This window comes from Oryzias latipes, chromosome 20 (assembly GCF_053564925.1).
Source record: "Oryzias latipes strain Hd-rR chromosome 20, Olatipes_Hd-rR_3.1".
Lineage (NCBI taxonomy): Eukaryota > Metazoa > Chordata > Actinopteri > Beloniformes > Adrianichthyidae > Oryzias > Oryzias latipes.
This window is the reverse complement of record NC_136256.1, coordinates 21633576-21650372: the sequence shown is the minus strand read 5'-3', so window position 1 is coordinate 21650372 and position 16797 is coordinate 21633576. Positions and strand designations below refer to the sequence as shown.

Genomic DNA, 16797 nt, shown 5'->3' with positions numbered 1-16797 from the left:
TTTGATTCATTGGCCACCGACGAGGCAGTGCAATTAATACTCAGGACCCGTTATAGCTATTATGAGTTTGGGGATAAGCCTAATAAAATACTCTCACACCAGATTAGACAGTCAACAGCAGCTCAAAATATTACCGAACTCCATATACTTTATATATGTAATTGTAGAGTTAGATAAGTTAATTCTTCTCTAAGAGTTCTGGTAAATCGCCTGTCCGTCCTGGGGGAGGATCCCTCCTTCATGTGGGCACCCCTGAGGTTTCTTCATTTTTTCCGGAATCCGTTTTTTTTGGGAGTTTTTCCCAGGGGGTCTAAGGGCAGGGATGCCAGTATAGTTTAGTCAGTTTGTTAGTTCATTTTAATATTTTCCTATTGAACTCTTTGTATTCGTGATCCTTTTGAGTTCATGTTTTACTTCGAAGCCCATCGAGACGACTGTTGTTGTGATTTTGGGCTATACAAATAAAATTGAATTGAATTGAATTGAATATTTTGCTCTCCATAAAAATATATTCTGTCAAAATTATACAAATATGAAGATGCTGCAGAACAAAACAAACAAAGCATGGAAATATTAGTAATAAGAAAGAAGAAATCATGTATTTCTGTTTTCTTTGCGCTCTTATCATTTTTTAGAGTTGGACTCCTGCATCATTTTTAGCAATAAGTTCATTTCTTTGACGTCGTGTGTGTCTTTGTAGAACATATCAGAGGGATTGGATCTAAAAAACAAAACAAATTATATCATTTTTAGGTCTTATAAAACATGGAAATCTAAATCATAGAACTCATCTGTGGGATTACTCCAAAAATATTTGGCATTTCCCTAATTTTGTGCAACACCAACAGTAAAAAATCCTCCAAAAAACCCTCAATCCATTCATAAATAATGATCCATAGTTTATTTCTGATCTCATAAAGTGCAGCTGTTTTCCTGCATTACCTGCTGTCTTTTTGTCTAAAACTAAACGACAGACAAGACACGTAATAAAAATATCTACGATAGTTGGTAAATAATGACATTATTAACATGAACTGCTGAGTGATCCAACAGCACGTAATGATTCAGGTGTTGCGTAATGTAGGCAGCGCTCTTCTGTCTGCGCCCACCACCCCTCGCCTCCCCTTCCCTTCCTTCTGACTGACGCGGCTACGTCTCTAGTGCGCAGCTGCGTGCTAGAGATAACTCTTCTTTCTCTTTCGGCTTTTCCCATCAGGGCTCGCCACAGCGAAACAACCTCTCCTTCGAGGATGAGTCGCACGGTTAACTTGGCAATGTTTTATGCCGGATGCCCTTCCTGACGCAACCCTCTCAATTTATCCGGGCTTGGGACCGGCACAGAAGCAGAGAAGGGAATAGGGAGCAGCCCGGATTTGAACCCTGGTTTCACGTACGGAAGGCGCCGCAAACCAGCACGAGCTAAACCGGCGGCCTAGCAATAACTGTTAGACTAAAAAATACTCCCAATCAGCTGTTTGTGTGTGATTCAGCCAACGATGAGTTGCGCCCCCTCTCGAATTTTTTGACTTGTTATGTTCCAAAGACTACCTCAAAGAGGTGTGGGCGCAAGTGTCTTGCAGCAGAGGGTGGTGGTCACGTGCACGTTGGGTCTGCTGTATCGAAGCGGGGAATTGTGGGAAATAATCCCCATTGCCTGCTCTGGTCGAAATTCGGTTGAGCAGGGGTTTTTCTTCTGCCTAACTCCTTTTCATGTGGCTGCTTTACGTTGTTTCACTCTAAGTATTTTCCTCCTTTTTTTTCTTTGCACCATACGTGTGGAGGGGGGAGAGGATGAAGAGGTGGGTGTGATAATAAGTGACGGATGTATCAAACATATCAAAATAAAAGCTGATGCACCTCTTTGAGCCAGCATTTCTTAATGTGTAACGCCGCGGGCACGCACAATGCCGTCCCTTGCGCCACCGCACACTTCCCCCATATCAAAAACCGCCACGCGGGGCTCACTGGGGATGCCCCTCTCTGGGTTCTCGTTGGCACCCGCCCTCCTCCCCGCTTTTGACTTGCATATTAGACACTCTGATTCATCTAGGGCCTTGTGGAGAGGGTCTGGTGGAGGGGGGCACGGTGAAACATCCGTGCTCACCTTTCGCTGGCCCCCCCACAATTTTAACTTCCTCTGTAGACACACACACTGCATGCTAGCAGCACACACACAGCAAATACACACCACTCACAGAGGGACTCCGGAGTGGGGGGCTTTGCGGCTTGGCAGCGGTGGATCCCCCCACACTGGTGACCTCCTATTTTACCTGCAGCACACACACAGCACTCCCACACCTCCATACATGGGTGGGGTCGGGGGGGGGCGGCCGGTCTTCACCCGCCTGGTCCTCTCAGGGCGGCCGGGCTTATGGGTGTCCTGTCGGCTGCGGGAGGGGTCGGGCATGCGGCGCTGGGGGTCGGCCGGCTGGGGGGGGGGTTGCTGCTTGGCGGCGGGGGTAGGGAGGGTAACCAGATGATTGTGAGTATGTGTGTGTGAGTGCATGGGTAGGACCGACCTGGGGGCTGGCTCGCTGGGACCCTCTGGGGCTTTCCCTCCCCATCACAGAGAGGGGAGGGCACTGAGAGGGTTGGGGAGGGGGGGTCAGATATTATGGCGGGGGGGATGGTAGTGCGTAGGGTTTTAGGGGGGTGGCTGTGGCTGTGGGTGCGTGGCGATCCCTGGGTTGCTAAGGTCGCGGGCCTGGGCTGGCTTGCGGGGACGGGGCGCCGGTCGGGTGGTGGCCGGCTCTTGGGTTCCGGGGGCCCTGGCTTCGTCCCTGGCCTTTGTCTCGGTGTCCGGCGCCCGGTGGCCCCCATGGCTGCCGCCTGGTACGGCTAAGCGCTCCTGTCTTGTGGCCTGGGGGCCGGACACTGGGTTCGCTTGTGCCTCTGGGCATTGGGGGGGCCCCTGTAGGGGGGCCCTCTCTGTGCCTGGCTGGTGGGGTGGGCGGTCCCCTCCTCCTCCCCTCCCGGGCTGCCTGGGTCCGGATGCTGGGGGGGCTTCTGGCCTGGGGGGCTCTCCTCCCCTCTCCTGGTCTGGCTGGTCTGGCTGGGTAGGATCTGGCTCCCTTTATGAACACACGGTTCACGTCGGCAGCATGCATGTATCTCCACCCCCACGTGCACGTGCACACTCCACACTGCTCCCTGTCTGCTTCATCCCTCCTCCTTACCTACAGTGTATTGATGGACAGTTTTTTTTTCTCGCTCATCTTAGTGTCAGATTTTCACCTTTGATGTAACATTCGTCTTTCCAGCAGATCTGGTATAATTGTTACAGCTTAAATTAATAACTTAGTCAAATCAGTGCTTGTATCCCCCACCTTTTCACCTTTTTTCCTTTTACTCTCTTCCACCCTCCCCTCACATTCTTCCCCTCTCCCTCCCCACACACACTAAATGTAACAAATAAATAAAAAATAATACGACAAAAAGGGGTTTATACAAATCTACACTCTAGTTTCTTGAAGCTATATAACCTCTTTTTGTGATAGTAAAACCTGTCCAACACAAAAAGCCTTCAGCTCTAATCTGTTTGCTCAGCTGTTGGACAGAACAAGTTAAGAAAAAAAAAAAAAAAAAAAAACCCGCCACGCGACGGGGTGTTCATTAAGGTCCAAAAGAGGTAGAACTGGACCAGTCCACGGTGGGAAGGACCATACCAAGTCCTCCTAACAACAGCCACGGCAATAACAATAGCTGAACGCCCCAGCTGGATACATCTCAGTCACTGTAAGTTGCAGTGTGCACCAGAGGCCTAAAGAAGGCTGTTGTGGTGAAGTCTGACTACAAAGGGGTTCCGCCTTTTAGTGGCGGTTCGTCTCAGTCATCAGCGAAGAAACCAGCGGAACTCAACATCCATTAGAACTTGGGTCCTTGAAGTGAGTCTGCAACCTAGCAGCATGGAAGGCCCACTGCTGGGAGACCACAGCAGGTCTCCGCCCAGGCACCATCACCAGGAGACAGCAAGATTGCCTGTATGAACTCAGCACACATCCTGGCTACAACCGATCTAATGGAGACGCATCTTCATGAATAACTGTCCCTAACCCGCACAACGGAAAAAATCTGCACCGGAGTTCCACATGAATGCCCTACAAATGACTACCAATACTATAGTACCATGGGAGTTCCGCATCTGGGGTGGAGGAGCAGAATTTGGACAGTTACTCTTTCCATGGATCGGAGTGGCAGAAGTAAAGGGACCACATCAAGATCAACAGGCGCGCATTGCTGAGACTCCTTAACACCACCTACAAGTTTTCCAATGCATCAGTAGCAGGGATGTCGGCCATAAGGACTATGGTTCTGCAAAATCGACTCGTGCTTGACCTCATAACTGCATTATCGGGAGGCATGTGCAAAATGGTTGGAGACACCTGCTGCACTTTCATCCCGGACGGTACCAGTGATGGACAGGACATTTCTACTGAACTGCACGACTTAACAGAGTTGCAAGCCTACGTTAAGTCTGCGACTCCTGGTGCCAGTCCCACCAGTGACATCTGGTCTTGACTTACCTCAGGTCCATGGTGGCACCTCCTGCTGAAATTATTGACCCCCTATACTCATCGTTTTTTGTGCATGTCTTGTCTTTTTACAACATGCGCTCTGCCTTGTGTCATGTCCATGATCACGAAGGCCACCACGCAGGCTTTCATCCGTTACCAGCTTGTCCAACAAGCTGAAGAGGACCCCTCCCCATGTGAATTCTCCTGCTTCAAAAGGCATCGTTTGAATCTTTCACCGAAAATGTTACAAGCAAGTGGTGAAATAATGTTTTGATGCCTCGTTCTTATGATGAAATAACCATGTTTCACGTTTGTACCTTCCATTTATCTGTGTTTACTTATGATTGAAATGATAAAAAGGGAGCGATGTTAGGATTATGTAATTATCATTTGCTTACATGCTATTATCACCATGGTATGATTGTCTTAGGTTCTATCTTTCAGTAAGAAAACAATGACCTGAAAAGTTCTAATTATACAAGAATATGATGTTCCTGTGCTGGTTGATTGAATGACCTACTTTATGTTATCAACCCCTGCCACCAATAAAACCAGACTGGATAGAAGGGAGAACTCCTCTGTGACAGTTTGCGCTGTCACAGACCGATTCTCCTTCTGCAGAAGTCTAGTAACAGTTCTCATCTCCTGTGTGGTTCTTCTCTTTATTAAGGAAAAAGTCAGAACCCTGACAATAAGCCTTCTTAATAACACGGGAGGTTTAAAATCAATGCCGTGTTTTTGTTTTCTTTTCTTCTAATGAACTTAAAACTAAGCTTTTTCCTTGCACTTTTCATTCTGAAGGCAGTGGTAACGTTCATGTTTATTTAATGCTCATGTCATTAGGCTCCTAACCTGAAAGCAAGTGAATTCATCCTCAAGGGAACCCCTCGAATGGCTACAACGGTCCAGTCCGCTGTTCTGGCCTTCCCCTTGCCTCTCTTCGCACATCCTGGTCTTGGCAGCTCCTTCGCTTTGGGTCCTGGATCCTCTGTTGCCACTTGTTTTCACGATTTGTTTTTTTCAAGCCGCAGCATTTGTTAAAAAATGTCTGAAGCAAAACATTATTGCCTGAAAGCCATCTAAAGGCAGAAATATGATAACATGCTACATGACGTCAGTGTAATTGCTGTCATTGGGCCCAACCCAAATGGTTCATCTAAAGCAGGTCCTGCCGATTTTGTTGGAACCAAACAGAGTTTGACTTAATATTCTTTCGGATGTCTGACTGAAAACGTGTTAATGTGTGAAACAAATCTTCTTTTGGACAAAGTAGAGCACCATAACAACAAAGGCTAAATTCCATGATGGGGGATTGGGATGCACAGGCAGCCGGGCTTAACAGCCACCAGCCCTTGTGTCAATGTATTAACGACAATTTTTATACATTTTTTAATCAATTTTTTCTCCTTTTATTCATGTCTCGTAAGAGTTTATAGCCAAAAAATTTTTTAAACATTGGTTTATACGTTTATAATTTATCCTCATAAATTCAACAACAAATACGTTTTTCACAATAACAAAACCAGGTTAATGCAAGAATACATGAACTTTATTGCAATCAGCTGTTTGAAGCTCTTTAAAAAAGTTGTAGATATTTTTTAGAAACATTAAAAGCTTATAAAATATGTATAAAGTACATTCTGAAAAAGCACAAACTTAGGCTTGAATAAGTTGTGATTAAAAATCTACAAAGTGGTAATAAAAGAAAATGATAAAATGTAAATAAAAGTTTTTATAGTTTGCTACAATATACTGCCGTTGAATATTACTTGAGAGCTATGCTTTAGTGAACAAGACTAAAAATACTACTTTTAAGTACAATTTCTTAACTTGAAAAATGTAGATTCATAAATAAAATGAAAATTGTGTATTCATCAGGACTTAAATAAGAAAAATACAATCTCCCTTTAAATCATCTGTTTGATCTTTGGATAAATTTGTGGTGATGTTATTTGTGAACCACTGGAAGTTTTTTATGTTACTTGAATATAAATTATATAGAACAAAGATAATCAAATTGTCTCTAAATGTTCTCTAAGCATTAAAAAAGAATAAAAAGGAACAGCATTTTAAATCCCTGCCAACGTTTTTCTGCAGAAAAAATAATCCAAAAAGTAAATAAAAAGAAGTAAAATTTGAATTCTTTTGATTTTGTTATGATTGGAATATATATTAGGCAGATAAAAACGCTGAGCATCAATATTGTACAGATATGATCACTCTGAATCAGAAGGCATCAGAAGCTTCTCATCAGCTGGCCCAGGCTCTGCTTGGCTTTTCTCAGTTGTGTGGGCTTGGATGTCATTAGCAGACTCTTTGTTTTCATTCTCTTTTATCATAGCAGAAATATCCAAAACCGTCTGTGCATTCTGGTAGTCGCTGTCCGTCTGGTTGGGCATGTTATGGTACAGCTGCAAACAGGAAGTAACTTGGTTAAAGGAGGTCTTATTCTGGGATAGTTCTATACACAGACTGCATTTTTTGGATATGTATTATAAACAAAAATGTAAAAACTCAAGTGCAATTAGAGAAATAAAAGCTGATTTGCTGTACGAGACCATACCTCCTCTTCTCTGTTCATCAGCTGGTCCTCCATGAACGACGCCAACTTGGAGAACGACGGACGATTGCAAGGATCCAGGTCCCAACACTGGCGCATTATTTTATACCTGGAGACAACAAACCCAAAGATCCAACTTTTAGTTTTATTTCAGGGTAGGAAGTATTTTACAAATAGCTTTGCAAATGAAAACTTCAAACCAGCATGACTTTGCAAATAACTCTATAGGTTTATATGTAAATTAGCAACATCTGCAACTTTTAGATGAATTCTATGATTCACCTAATTGTTGTTTTTATATTGGAAATATAAAATCATCAACTTCTTTAAGCATCAATGTTAAAGATGTTGTCTTTTTTGCTCCTGTGGGTGGGTGGGGTGGGGGGCTGTGTCATTTTCAGCCAGACTGTGAATCCCAAAGGTCCTACCAAACTAACTACGTGGCTACAAGGAAGCCCATTTTTGGGACACCTGTGCCGGTCCCCAGTCTGGATAAAATACAGGGTTGTGTCAGGAAGGGCATCTGGCGTAAAAATCTCTGTCAAACCACCTGTGCGAATCAGTGAAAGCTGATTGGCTGTGGTGACCCCTGAAGGAATATGCCGAAAGGTGAACAACGACAACTGTGAATCCCAAAGATGTTTTTAAGTACCACTTAAACCTATATTCCAAGTGGCTGGATGGCTCCGTCGGCTGGGTGTAGGGCTGGCGTGCAAGAAACCAGGGTTTTTTTCCCAGGGGCGCAATGAACTTAATGTGGGCCAGTGCGGGTCATCGGGCAAGACCCTTTACGCTAATGACTAACTATGTGGCCACAAAGGGACTCAAGTAGGGTCTCCCTGTGCCGGTCCCCAGCCCAGATAAAATACAGGGTTGTGTGAGGTGTAAAAATCTCAGACAAATTGGTAAAACCTGATTCACTGTGGCGACCCCTGATGGGATGTGCCGAAAGGTGAACAACATCTTAAGCCTATAACCTCAAACACCTACACAGACTCGCTGGCATGGTACGGACAGTCCATCTTGAATCCTTTCTCGATAATTGAATAGAATGTGTGGTCCACCTTCATGCTGGGGTACGGAGTAACACCTGAAAACAGAAGTTAAGATTAGAGCAGGCATGTCTAAAGTCGGGCCCATGTTAAAATGTCGGCGTATTTCTAGTCATCAGTAAAATGCAACCCACAGCCTTTTCAAAGAACTTTGTGTACGATTTATTGATTGTGATTTGCTGAATTATAAGTCTTAAATCTGTGGCAGCAACCTTTAGCTACTTGACCTTCAGAGCCTTAAGGGCCAAACGAGAGAAACCGATTTGTTTCTGTGATCAAAACCACAGTGGTTTGTACTTCTGAATAAGATTTTATTTTTCTGTTCACACGATTTAAATTTAGAACTTTACAGTGAGCATTTAGAGACTTTTTTCAAGTCAAATGCGTTGAGTACTGTTCTGTGAAACTACCAAGTGAGAAGATCTCCCATAGCAGAATGCCATAAGCCCAGACGTCACTCTTCGTGGTGTATATCCCCTGAAAGAGGCTCTCTGGTGCCATCCACTTCACTGGCAAACGCACCTGAGGGGCAGGTAGTTATCTTATTTAAAAAAAAAGTGGCAAAAGGGGGAAACGCTGTATAAATCATTTTTTTGGTCACTCACGTTTCCTCTCACAACATAGTTGGAGTCATTGTCAATGTCTCGGGCAAGTCCAAAGTCACCAATCTTGGCCATCCTTCCTTTTGTCAATAACACATTTCGAGCTGCCAGGTCCCGGTGGATGCACTGCAGAAAAGAAGCAGCAAATGCAACAAAAACTCAACCTCAAAACCCAAGTTTTGAAAATGCAGAAAAAGTAGTTTCCTCTGTCAGTTCAAACGACAAAAGATGACTTATTAGTTAATTATTTTACTAATCCCATTCTTTATCATGTATTTAAAATCAATGTTTTAGGATAAACCTGTGAACTTCTTTTCATCTTAGTAATATGGGATGTTAAATCCAACTTTCTCTCTGTCCACATTTTAACAAAGTGCTGCTATCTGCTTTAGGAAGTAAAATCTGTCCCTTACATTCTTAGAGGAGAGGAACTCCATGCCCTTAGCCACTTGTAAAGCGAACAAAAGCAGGTCATCAAAGGTGAGAGCATGCGGGTCCTCCGTCTGATCGTCTGCACTTTCAAAGATTTCAGGGTCTGAAAATGAAAAGATAATACTTGCTTTATTTTAAAAATGTTTTTCAGGGATTTCTGTTCATATTTTTTCTTTCTTCTCTCATGTGTCTCACCTTCATAGGTGTCATTTTCAGAGGAACTGATGGACAGAAGGGCGATGTTCTCCTGCCCCCTGGTGGTTGAGGCGTGCATGGGCACATAGTTGTCCGTGGTTGAGACAGGCTCACTAAAGAGACAGAACAGTTCACAAATGATAAAAATACTATTTTATTTCCCCCGGAATCCTTTATCAAAAGTTTTAGCCTTTTACCAAAATGTTTATTCTTAACAAAATTGTTATTCTTAAAAAATATGGTCTTAATGTCTTTTTCTTTGTCGTTATTTTGTTATTTGTTGTGCTCTTCACTTTGCATTTATTAATATTTACTCCTAAGAGATTTAGGTGGCTATTTTTAATTTTTAATTAAATTAACAAGTATAGACTCAGCACAAAACAAAAGCTAAAACACATTATTGCCAAAATGATTAATTATAATAAAAGAAATACATTCAAATTAATGCATAACTTTTATATGAATTGCTTTTCAAAAAATAATTAGCCCTAATTGCTTAATTCTAGCTTTTGTCAAATGAAAATCTTTGTGTTTTTGAGTTTGCAATCTGCATGCAAACAAATAGATCCCATATACCTACATAGATAATACATGCCAATTGAACTAAATGGTGTTGTTGTGCATTTTGGTTGCTGCTTGTGATGGACTTTTTCTTCAACCTGGAAGGTTTCTTCAACTGCATCTTGCAGTAAATGTTCTTGAAACGGTCCTTGCTGAAGGCATCGGTCACAGACTTGTAGTAGCAGTTGCTGTTCTTCTTAAGATAGTTCAGGAGGTCTCCATAACAGCAGTACTGGAAAATCAGGTAAATGGGGCCTAACCGTAAAAACAAAAAAGACAACAGTGTTTGCATTTTCTTATAGGAAACCCAATCACTTCATTGGCTTTCATCTAGACATACCTATTTCAGTGCATGCTCCAAGGAGGTTTACGATGTTGGTGTGGTGGCCGATGTGAGTCAGCATCTTCAACTCAGACATGAGAGCTTCCTTTTCAACTGACTGGTGTTTTTCTGAAAGGTGATACACATTAAATAAACTGTAACAGTTTGCTTGTCAGTCTTGAAACAACCACTGACCTTTCAGCATCTTAACAGCAACCTGCTGAGACACTCCTGGCTTGTTGATGCCATAAGCTGTAGCCTGGACCACCATGCCAAAGGCTCCAGAGCCCAGTTCTTTACCTGAAGGTGATGTAATCAAACACCACAGCGATAAATTGTAATGCAAAAACAAAACAAACAAAAAGAATCTTGAAATATTATCATAAAAACATGTATTTTAAATTTGTCTTTTAACTCAATACTCAATGTGCGATATTTTTCAGTCTCAAAACAAAAACAGGAAGTAAAGTAACATTTTAAGCAAAAAGAAGAAACTGTTTTATGTTATGTGGATTTTTTTCATTATTAAGTTTCAATCTATTCAAATGTAGACAGAATTTCATGTGATGTTTTATGTAATATGGGCAACCCATCTCCCTAAATCATTAATCAAATTCACTGAATAAGCTTTATAATAACTTATGTATCCGTGGTAATTACCTCTGATCATATAAATTCACTAAAATATAATCAGTAATGGAAAATAAGAGTGAATTAAGTTTGTTTATTTGTGGTCATTGAATCCAATTTGATTTGTATTTTCAATTGATTTTGATCTGAACGGGGACAGTGCACGTTAAAGTACATTTCTGTAAATACGCCAGTGCTGGCTGCAAAACTAATTTTCAACTCTAGTACCAGGGGAAAGGGGTTGTTTGCCAACAACAAATACCAAAAACACATAAAATCAAACATAAAAATGACAAGTAAGACAAAAAACACAAGTATTAAATACTTTTTATTTTAAATATTACTTTCTTATGTGTTTCTGATACAAATATTCTGACAAAATTAGAAATTTGTTTAGATTAGTGAATCTGGTTTTTAAGCAATTTAATTTCTCTCATACCCAGTTCCAGGTTCTCCCTGGGAAACTCCCAATTCTTGTTATTCTCAAAGTCCTTGAAGTTAATGTAGATATAATCATTGTCATTGGGCCCAACCATCTGGATCATCTGAAGTTGAGGCTGGTACTGCTGTTTCTGTTTTTGGAACCAAAGAGGGTTGGATTTAGTGTTCTTCCATATGTCTGACCGAAAATGCGCTAATGTGTGAAACAAACCTTCTTTTGGACTAAGAAGATGAGCGACACTACAACAATGGCTAAAGCCAGGAGCAGAACGCCAATTCCAACTTTTAACGGCATAATGTAGCTGTTATCAGGATGGATAAAGCCTAAAAGGACAAACAGCAGTGATTATTTCTGCCAGCTATAGTGCGACTGGTGTTCTGCCGCTACAACTGTGTTACCTGTAGATGGTTGGGTAGGAGCTGGCAACTGCAACCCATACGTCTGGTCACACCAACTTTTAAGCAAGTTTGTCACGCAAAACTTTACAAGCGGTCCTGCCGCCTTGTGTCCGTTCAATGACTTCTTAATTTTTGTGACACACAGTTCCTCAGGGTGTTCTTCATAGCCTTCTTCAACCACCTCCCAGGATGAGTTTGATTTACAGCTGGATCGACACAAACAGGCACTTTTAAACAACAATTCTACAGTGACCTTCAAGACTTCAGCGACAAATACCTGTCATTAGAAGATTCGCAGGATAGCCATGTGAAGTTTAGTGGTGGGACACTTTCAACCACATAGGTGAGGGAATTATCACGTCTATCAAGTTTGAATTCTGGTTTGTCTGTAAGAAAATCTGATTACAGGCACTGCAAGATTTTACTTTTAGAAACTAAACAAAGTCCAACAACGATAAAGGTGGGACTTACCTGCAACACAAACTTTGATCTCTTTTGTTTCCTTTTTTCCTGCAGCTTCAAGAAATAACTTATAGATTCCCGATTTTTGGAGATTACAAAATTTCACAGTCCTGAAAAGCAGTTTTGTAGTTATTACTTTTCTCAGTTTTTTTCCAACTTTGTTTTTTAACGATAGAAATTGTCCCTGTATTATTAACAATACTTTTTATTATCCAACTATATTATTAACTTTTTTTTTGTTTTTTCTTTAAATAAATTACCTGTGCTTTGTTGCCCAAGTCTCTGTGCATTTATAAACATTCCCATCGGGATCCTGCCAAGAGCAAAGCTGGAGTGCAGGGTGGTAGGAAAGCTTTGCTTCCAAACAAACACCAGTTTTTTTCTCAGCTAACACGTCCAGACGTTCATCCAGCTGAGCAGAAATGAAGCCTTCAGCTGAGGAGACACAGAAACCAGTCAAAGCATTTGAAGCTAAACTGTTCACCAAACGTCATTTGACTCAATATGCGATGCTCTACTGACCCAAAACCTGGACATGAAAAGATTTGTTCCTGCCGTTCAAGCTGCAGGTGTAGGTGCCACTGTGCTTCTCACTAACTTTTGGGATGGACAGGTAGGACCGCTGCCAATTATGCCTATCATTTAACAGGCACATCTGGAAAAAAAGTAAGATTAATGAAGCAATAAACTTATAGCATTATATTTTTATTCCCATCTAAGGAATATAAAAATGGTTGAATTTCTTCCTCTGCAAAGTGAAGGGAATTCGGTCACCTCTTTGATTTGGTCCTTTTGGCATTGTAATGAGTTCAGGTTCAGTTGTTCCCCGTCTTTCCTCCAAGCAGGATAATTGTTCGAGTTCTTAATTTTGCAGCAAAGCAGTAAGCTGTCTCCGGGGCTCAGGGTCACATTAGAGACAATTTCCTTTTCATTGAAGTCTGAAAAGTACCAAAGGCTCAGTTTACCATAATTTTCCCATGTTGACTGTGAACAGTTCATCTTTTAACTTTGCATATTATCCGCTTTCAGAAAGTTATGTTTGCCAACATCACTGTAGCTGTGTTTTTATTTATCTATTTACCATAGTCATACAGTTGTGTGCATTCTTGTCCTTGTGTGTTGGTTGCACAACACATCACTTCCTTGTCCTCATAGTGAGTTGTTGACACTGTGCTCATTGCCTTTTCACCAGCAACAATTTCACCTTTGTTGCCTCTGTTTAAAATAAAAGGGCATTTCAGAATATTATGCGGTATTATCACAGCTGTTTGTTGGATGTATTTGTGGCTGACATCTTACTTTGACCATTCAAGTTCTGGCTTGGAAATATCTTCAGAAATGCACAAAAATTGGGGAGATCTGTTTCGTGCATTCACGTTAGTCAGCAGCAATTGTGGTTTGGTGGGACGTTCTATAAGATATGTAAAAGATCTTAGTTATCCTTGTTTAAAATTAAATAAAAGAACTAAAAATGAGGAACTGAGCTATAAAATTTATACTCACTTTGCAGAACATGAAGGACCACAGTCTTTGAGAAAATGGTCATATTGTGACCAGAACAAGTCAGAGTGTACTGGCCTGAATCTGGCATCACCATGAAGTGAGTCTTGTCCCTAAAATGATTAGGACAAAATTCAGTTCAGATTATAAATAAAGAAAATAGAGAAGACTCATCTCATGCAGAGTTTACTTACGAGGTCATTATTGTTTGATTTCCTCTGATCCACCTGCAGACAGGAGAACCAGAGAGGCCGTTGACGTTGATGTTCAGCTCCTTACCGTGTAGCATCGTGATACGGACCATACCAGAAGAATCCTCATAGTCGGATGTGTTAAAGCATTCTGTCTGAAAGACAAAATTCAACAATGTTGGGATTTTAGATAAGAACAATAAAAACTAACTTTGAACTATTTTATATGTTTCCACTGCTGCTCTTACCTGAATACTTGGCACACAGACGTCATTCTCTGCCCCAACGATGCAAAGAGCTCCAAGAAAACACAGCAAGAGAGAAGCTAGGACAGAAGTGGCAACATCTTTTTATTATTATTATTTTTCTTTGTACAATTTTGTTCATAAGCACCATATAAAGTAATACTTGTAGAATAATACCTGTACAGGCTCAGGACCAGACTTGAAATCGGACTGTGTTCAGATCCATTTTTATTCAAATCAAGTTTACATTTACCATTAAATTTTACATGGACTCGGCAATGCTATAAGAAATTATAAATACTTGATGGGTCCCTAAATCATCATAGGTCCACACAAGCACAATTAACCATAACTTAGGCACATTTGACTTGACAGATTTAAAGTGACGATTGAATTTCAGAACTGTTTTGTTGTTAGAAAAACATTGAAAAACATCCAAGAGGTGGATTTAAATATCAGTTGTCTTTTCAATTTGGCAAGAATTGTAAACTAACATGAACTGAAAATGATTCAGTTTTAAATTTTAAAGTAAAAAAAGTGTTTAAAAAATCCCCTATGAATGTAAAATAACAATAAAATCTTTAAGTTACAACTTTATTCAAACTACATCATAAACTGACTGAGATAGAATTAATTTGGAGAACTAAAAATGAAATAAATGTAATACAAATCCATTTTATCATTGGCAATAAACAATCTTTTATTTATGTAAAAAAAATGACAGATTTTTAGAGTCGTTTCAGGTGATATTTGATTTAGTTCTAAATGTTTTATTTACTACTTGGAAATTTAATAAAAAAAACAATTTAAATAAAAAATCATCACGCTTCACAAGGACATTTGCTTTTATTTGATCTGACCTAAATTCATGAATAGTAACAAAACAAGAACAATTTCCACTTTTGTTTTTGATTGGTAAATAAGTTAAACTAGAATTTCTATAGGCTAGTGTTTAATTATTCTTGTTTTTTCACTTTCCTTTTATTTAATTCGCCTTAATATTTGAGTAAATCAGCAGTGGTTGTTAGTAAAGTTCAATAGGAGTCCATTATTTCATGTTTTTCTCTGACTGACTGCAAAAATGGTGGATGTAATATCATTAAAAATGTGTTAAAGTTGGACTTTCAATCAAATCGGGAATTAATAAATAATGGATGATTAATTACTGCTAGTAATCACTGATTAGTATTTTGGGTAGTTTTTTGTTGGGTCTGGTGGTCTTTTGATAACTTTTGGGCTGGAAAACTGTTACTATCTGGCAACACTATCTATCTGCCAATCACTGGTAGAGATTAGATGATGATTCAAAGCAATTTTTAAAAAGTGGTCAGACGAAGCAAAGTGATTCGAGGGGCTGTGAAATATGGAAGCGCTTCCGTAGCGCTTCTCTTGAAAATGCTGACTAGAATTGAATTATGCTACACTTTTTGAGGGGGGATGTGAAAACAAAAATGTAATCCCCTCTTTGTATTTTTGCTTTAATTATGTCACAGAGTGTGCGATGTTGAAGAAGGAAATGAAAAAGCATAATTAAAGGATTGATTTTTAATTTTAATTTTGTGTCATTTCATGCAGTTACATTGTGAAAGTGAAAAAGCATTTCTGTTAATCCATTTTAATTGTCAAATTAGATATTTCTAATTGAATTTTACTACACATTTACCAGAGACCCTTTTGAAAATTAAATGTCAAATACCATTTTCTTTATCATTTTAATTAAGTGATAGAATGAGCTGTGTTGAAGAAGAAAAAGAAAAGGTGGTTTGGCGGATTGCTTTTTCATTTTAATCTTGAGTCAACAAATACAGCTTCAATTTGAAAACAAAAAAGCATTTCTGGCATTGACTTTTATTTTTAGTAATGCTACAGAAGCATTTCTGGGCATTGACTTTTATTTTTAATAATGCTACAGAAGCCTTTCTGGCATTGATTTTTATTTTTAGCTGTGCTATAGAAAAGCTTCTATAAGTTTGTGGAATGCACTGCCCATGCAAGTTAGGCAGGCCCGTTCATTGAATGATTTTAAATCCATTGAAAACTCAGTTTATCTCTCTGGCTTTTAACTCAGTATGAGTTGGGGATTTTATTGATTTTTATTACTTTTGTATTATTTTGTTTATTTTAGATTGTTGCTTTCATTTATCTTTAATTGTTAAACACTTTGGTCAGCCTCTGCTGCTTTTAAAAGTGCTTTATAAATAAAGTTGACATTTCATATATGTAATGTTTTTCCAAGTAAGAATAATGTATATACTATAAAATACATTTCTTAAACGTGATTTCAGTTTTTTAAAGCTCATCAAAACATTTGGATTCTTGATATATTTAAAAGAGGACCAGTACATAAGTTATTCTATGTTTTGTTTTTTTTTTGTTTTTTTGAAAAAATGATAAATACAACCACTGAAGAGGGCCCCATGTTATTCTTCACCTGGGGCCCCAAAACTGCTAAGTCCGCCACTGATTATAATGCCCAAATTTACAGCAGTACTCACTGGCAGTCGAAGCTATCTTGATCCACATCATCTTGCTCTCCGTTATTGGAGTCACATATTCTGAGGGGAGTTGAGTTGCGGATTGTCTGCATGCAGAAGTGTGCAACAGTGTTTTTAACAGAGGAAGTATGGCTGGAAATAACGCCTCACTTAAAAAAAACTGTTAAAAACACACCCTTAAGTATTAACATGGCAG

The 16797-nt window shown here is 40.0% G+C and overlaps 1 protein-coding gene across 1 annotated transcript; it reads right to left on the bottom strand.

The window, feature by feature from the left end:
* Nucleotides 1–6041: 6041 nt before the first annotated feature.
* LOC101173420 (fms related receptor tyrosine kinase 3) lies at nucleotides 6042–16751 on the bottom strand. The gene is made up of 24 exons (XM_023949926.2): nucleotides 16602–16751; nucleotides 14110–14186; nucleotides 13865–14016; nucleotides 13674–13783; nucleotides 13470–13581; nucleotides 13252–13385; nucleotides 12945–13108; nucleotides 12693–12825; nucleotides 12431–12605; nucleotides 12180–12280; nucleotides 11986–12094; nucleotides 11709–11914; nucleotides 11521–11633; nucleotides 11308–11440; nucleotides 10434–10538; nucleotides 10257–10367; nucleotides 10015–10171; nucleotides 9356–9468; nucleotides 9142–9263; nucleotides 8732–8854; nucleotides 8537–8648; nucleotides 8065–8164; nucleotides 7078–7183; nucleotides 6042–6925 (listed from the first exon to the last, which is right to left on the bottom strand). The coding sequence occupies exons 1-24, from the start codon at nucleotides 16630–16632 to the stop codon at nucleotides 6731–6733; spliced, it is 2994 nt and encodes a 997-aa protein (XP_023805694.1). The 5' UTR covers nucleotides 16633–16751; the 3' UTR covers nucleotides 6042–6730.
* Nucleotides 16752–16797: the final 46 nt, after the last annotated feature.

Bases quoted from the DNA above. Each gene is read 5' to 3' on its own strand.
- LOC101173420 (XM_023949926.2), bottom strand. From the start codon at position 16,632: ATGATGTGGATCAAGATAGCTTCGACTGCCA. The intron at 11,634-11,708 runs GTAACACAGTTG...TTGTCCTTTTAG, and splicing joins TCCTACCCAACCATCTACAG to GCTTTATCCATCCTGATAAC. The intron at 11,441-11,520 runs GTTTGTTTCACA...TTCCAAAAACAG, and splicing joins TCTTCTTAGTCCAAAAGAAG to AAACAGCAGTACCAGCCTCA.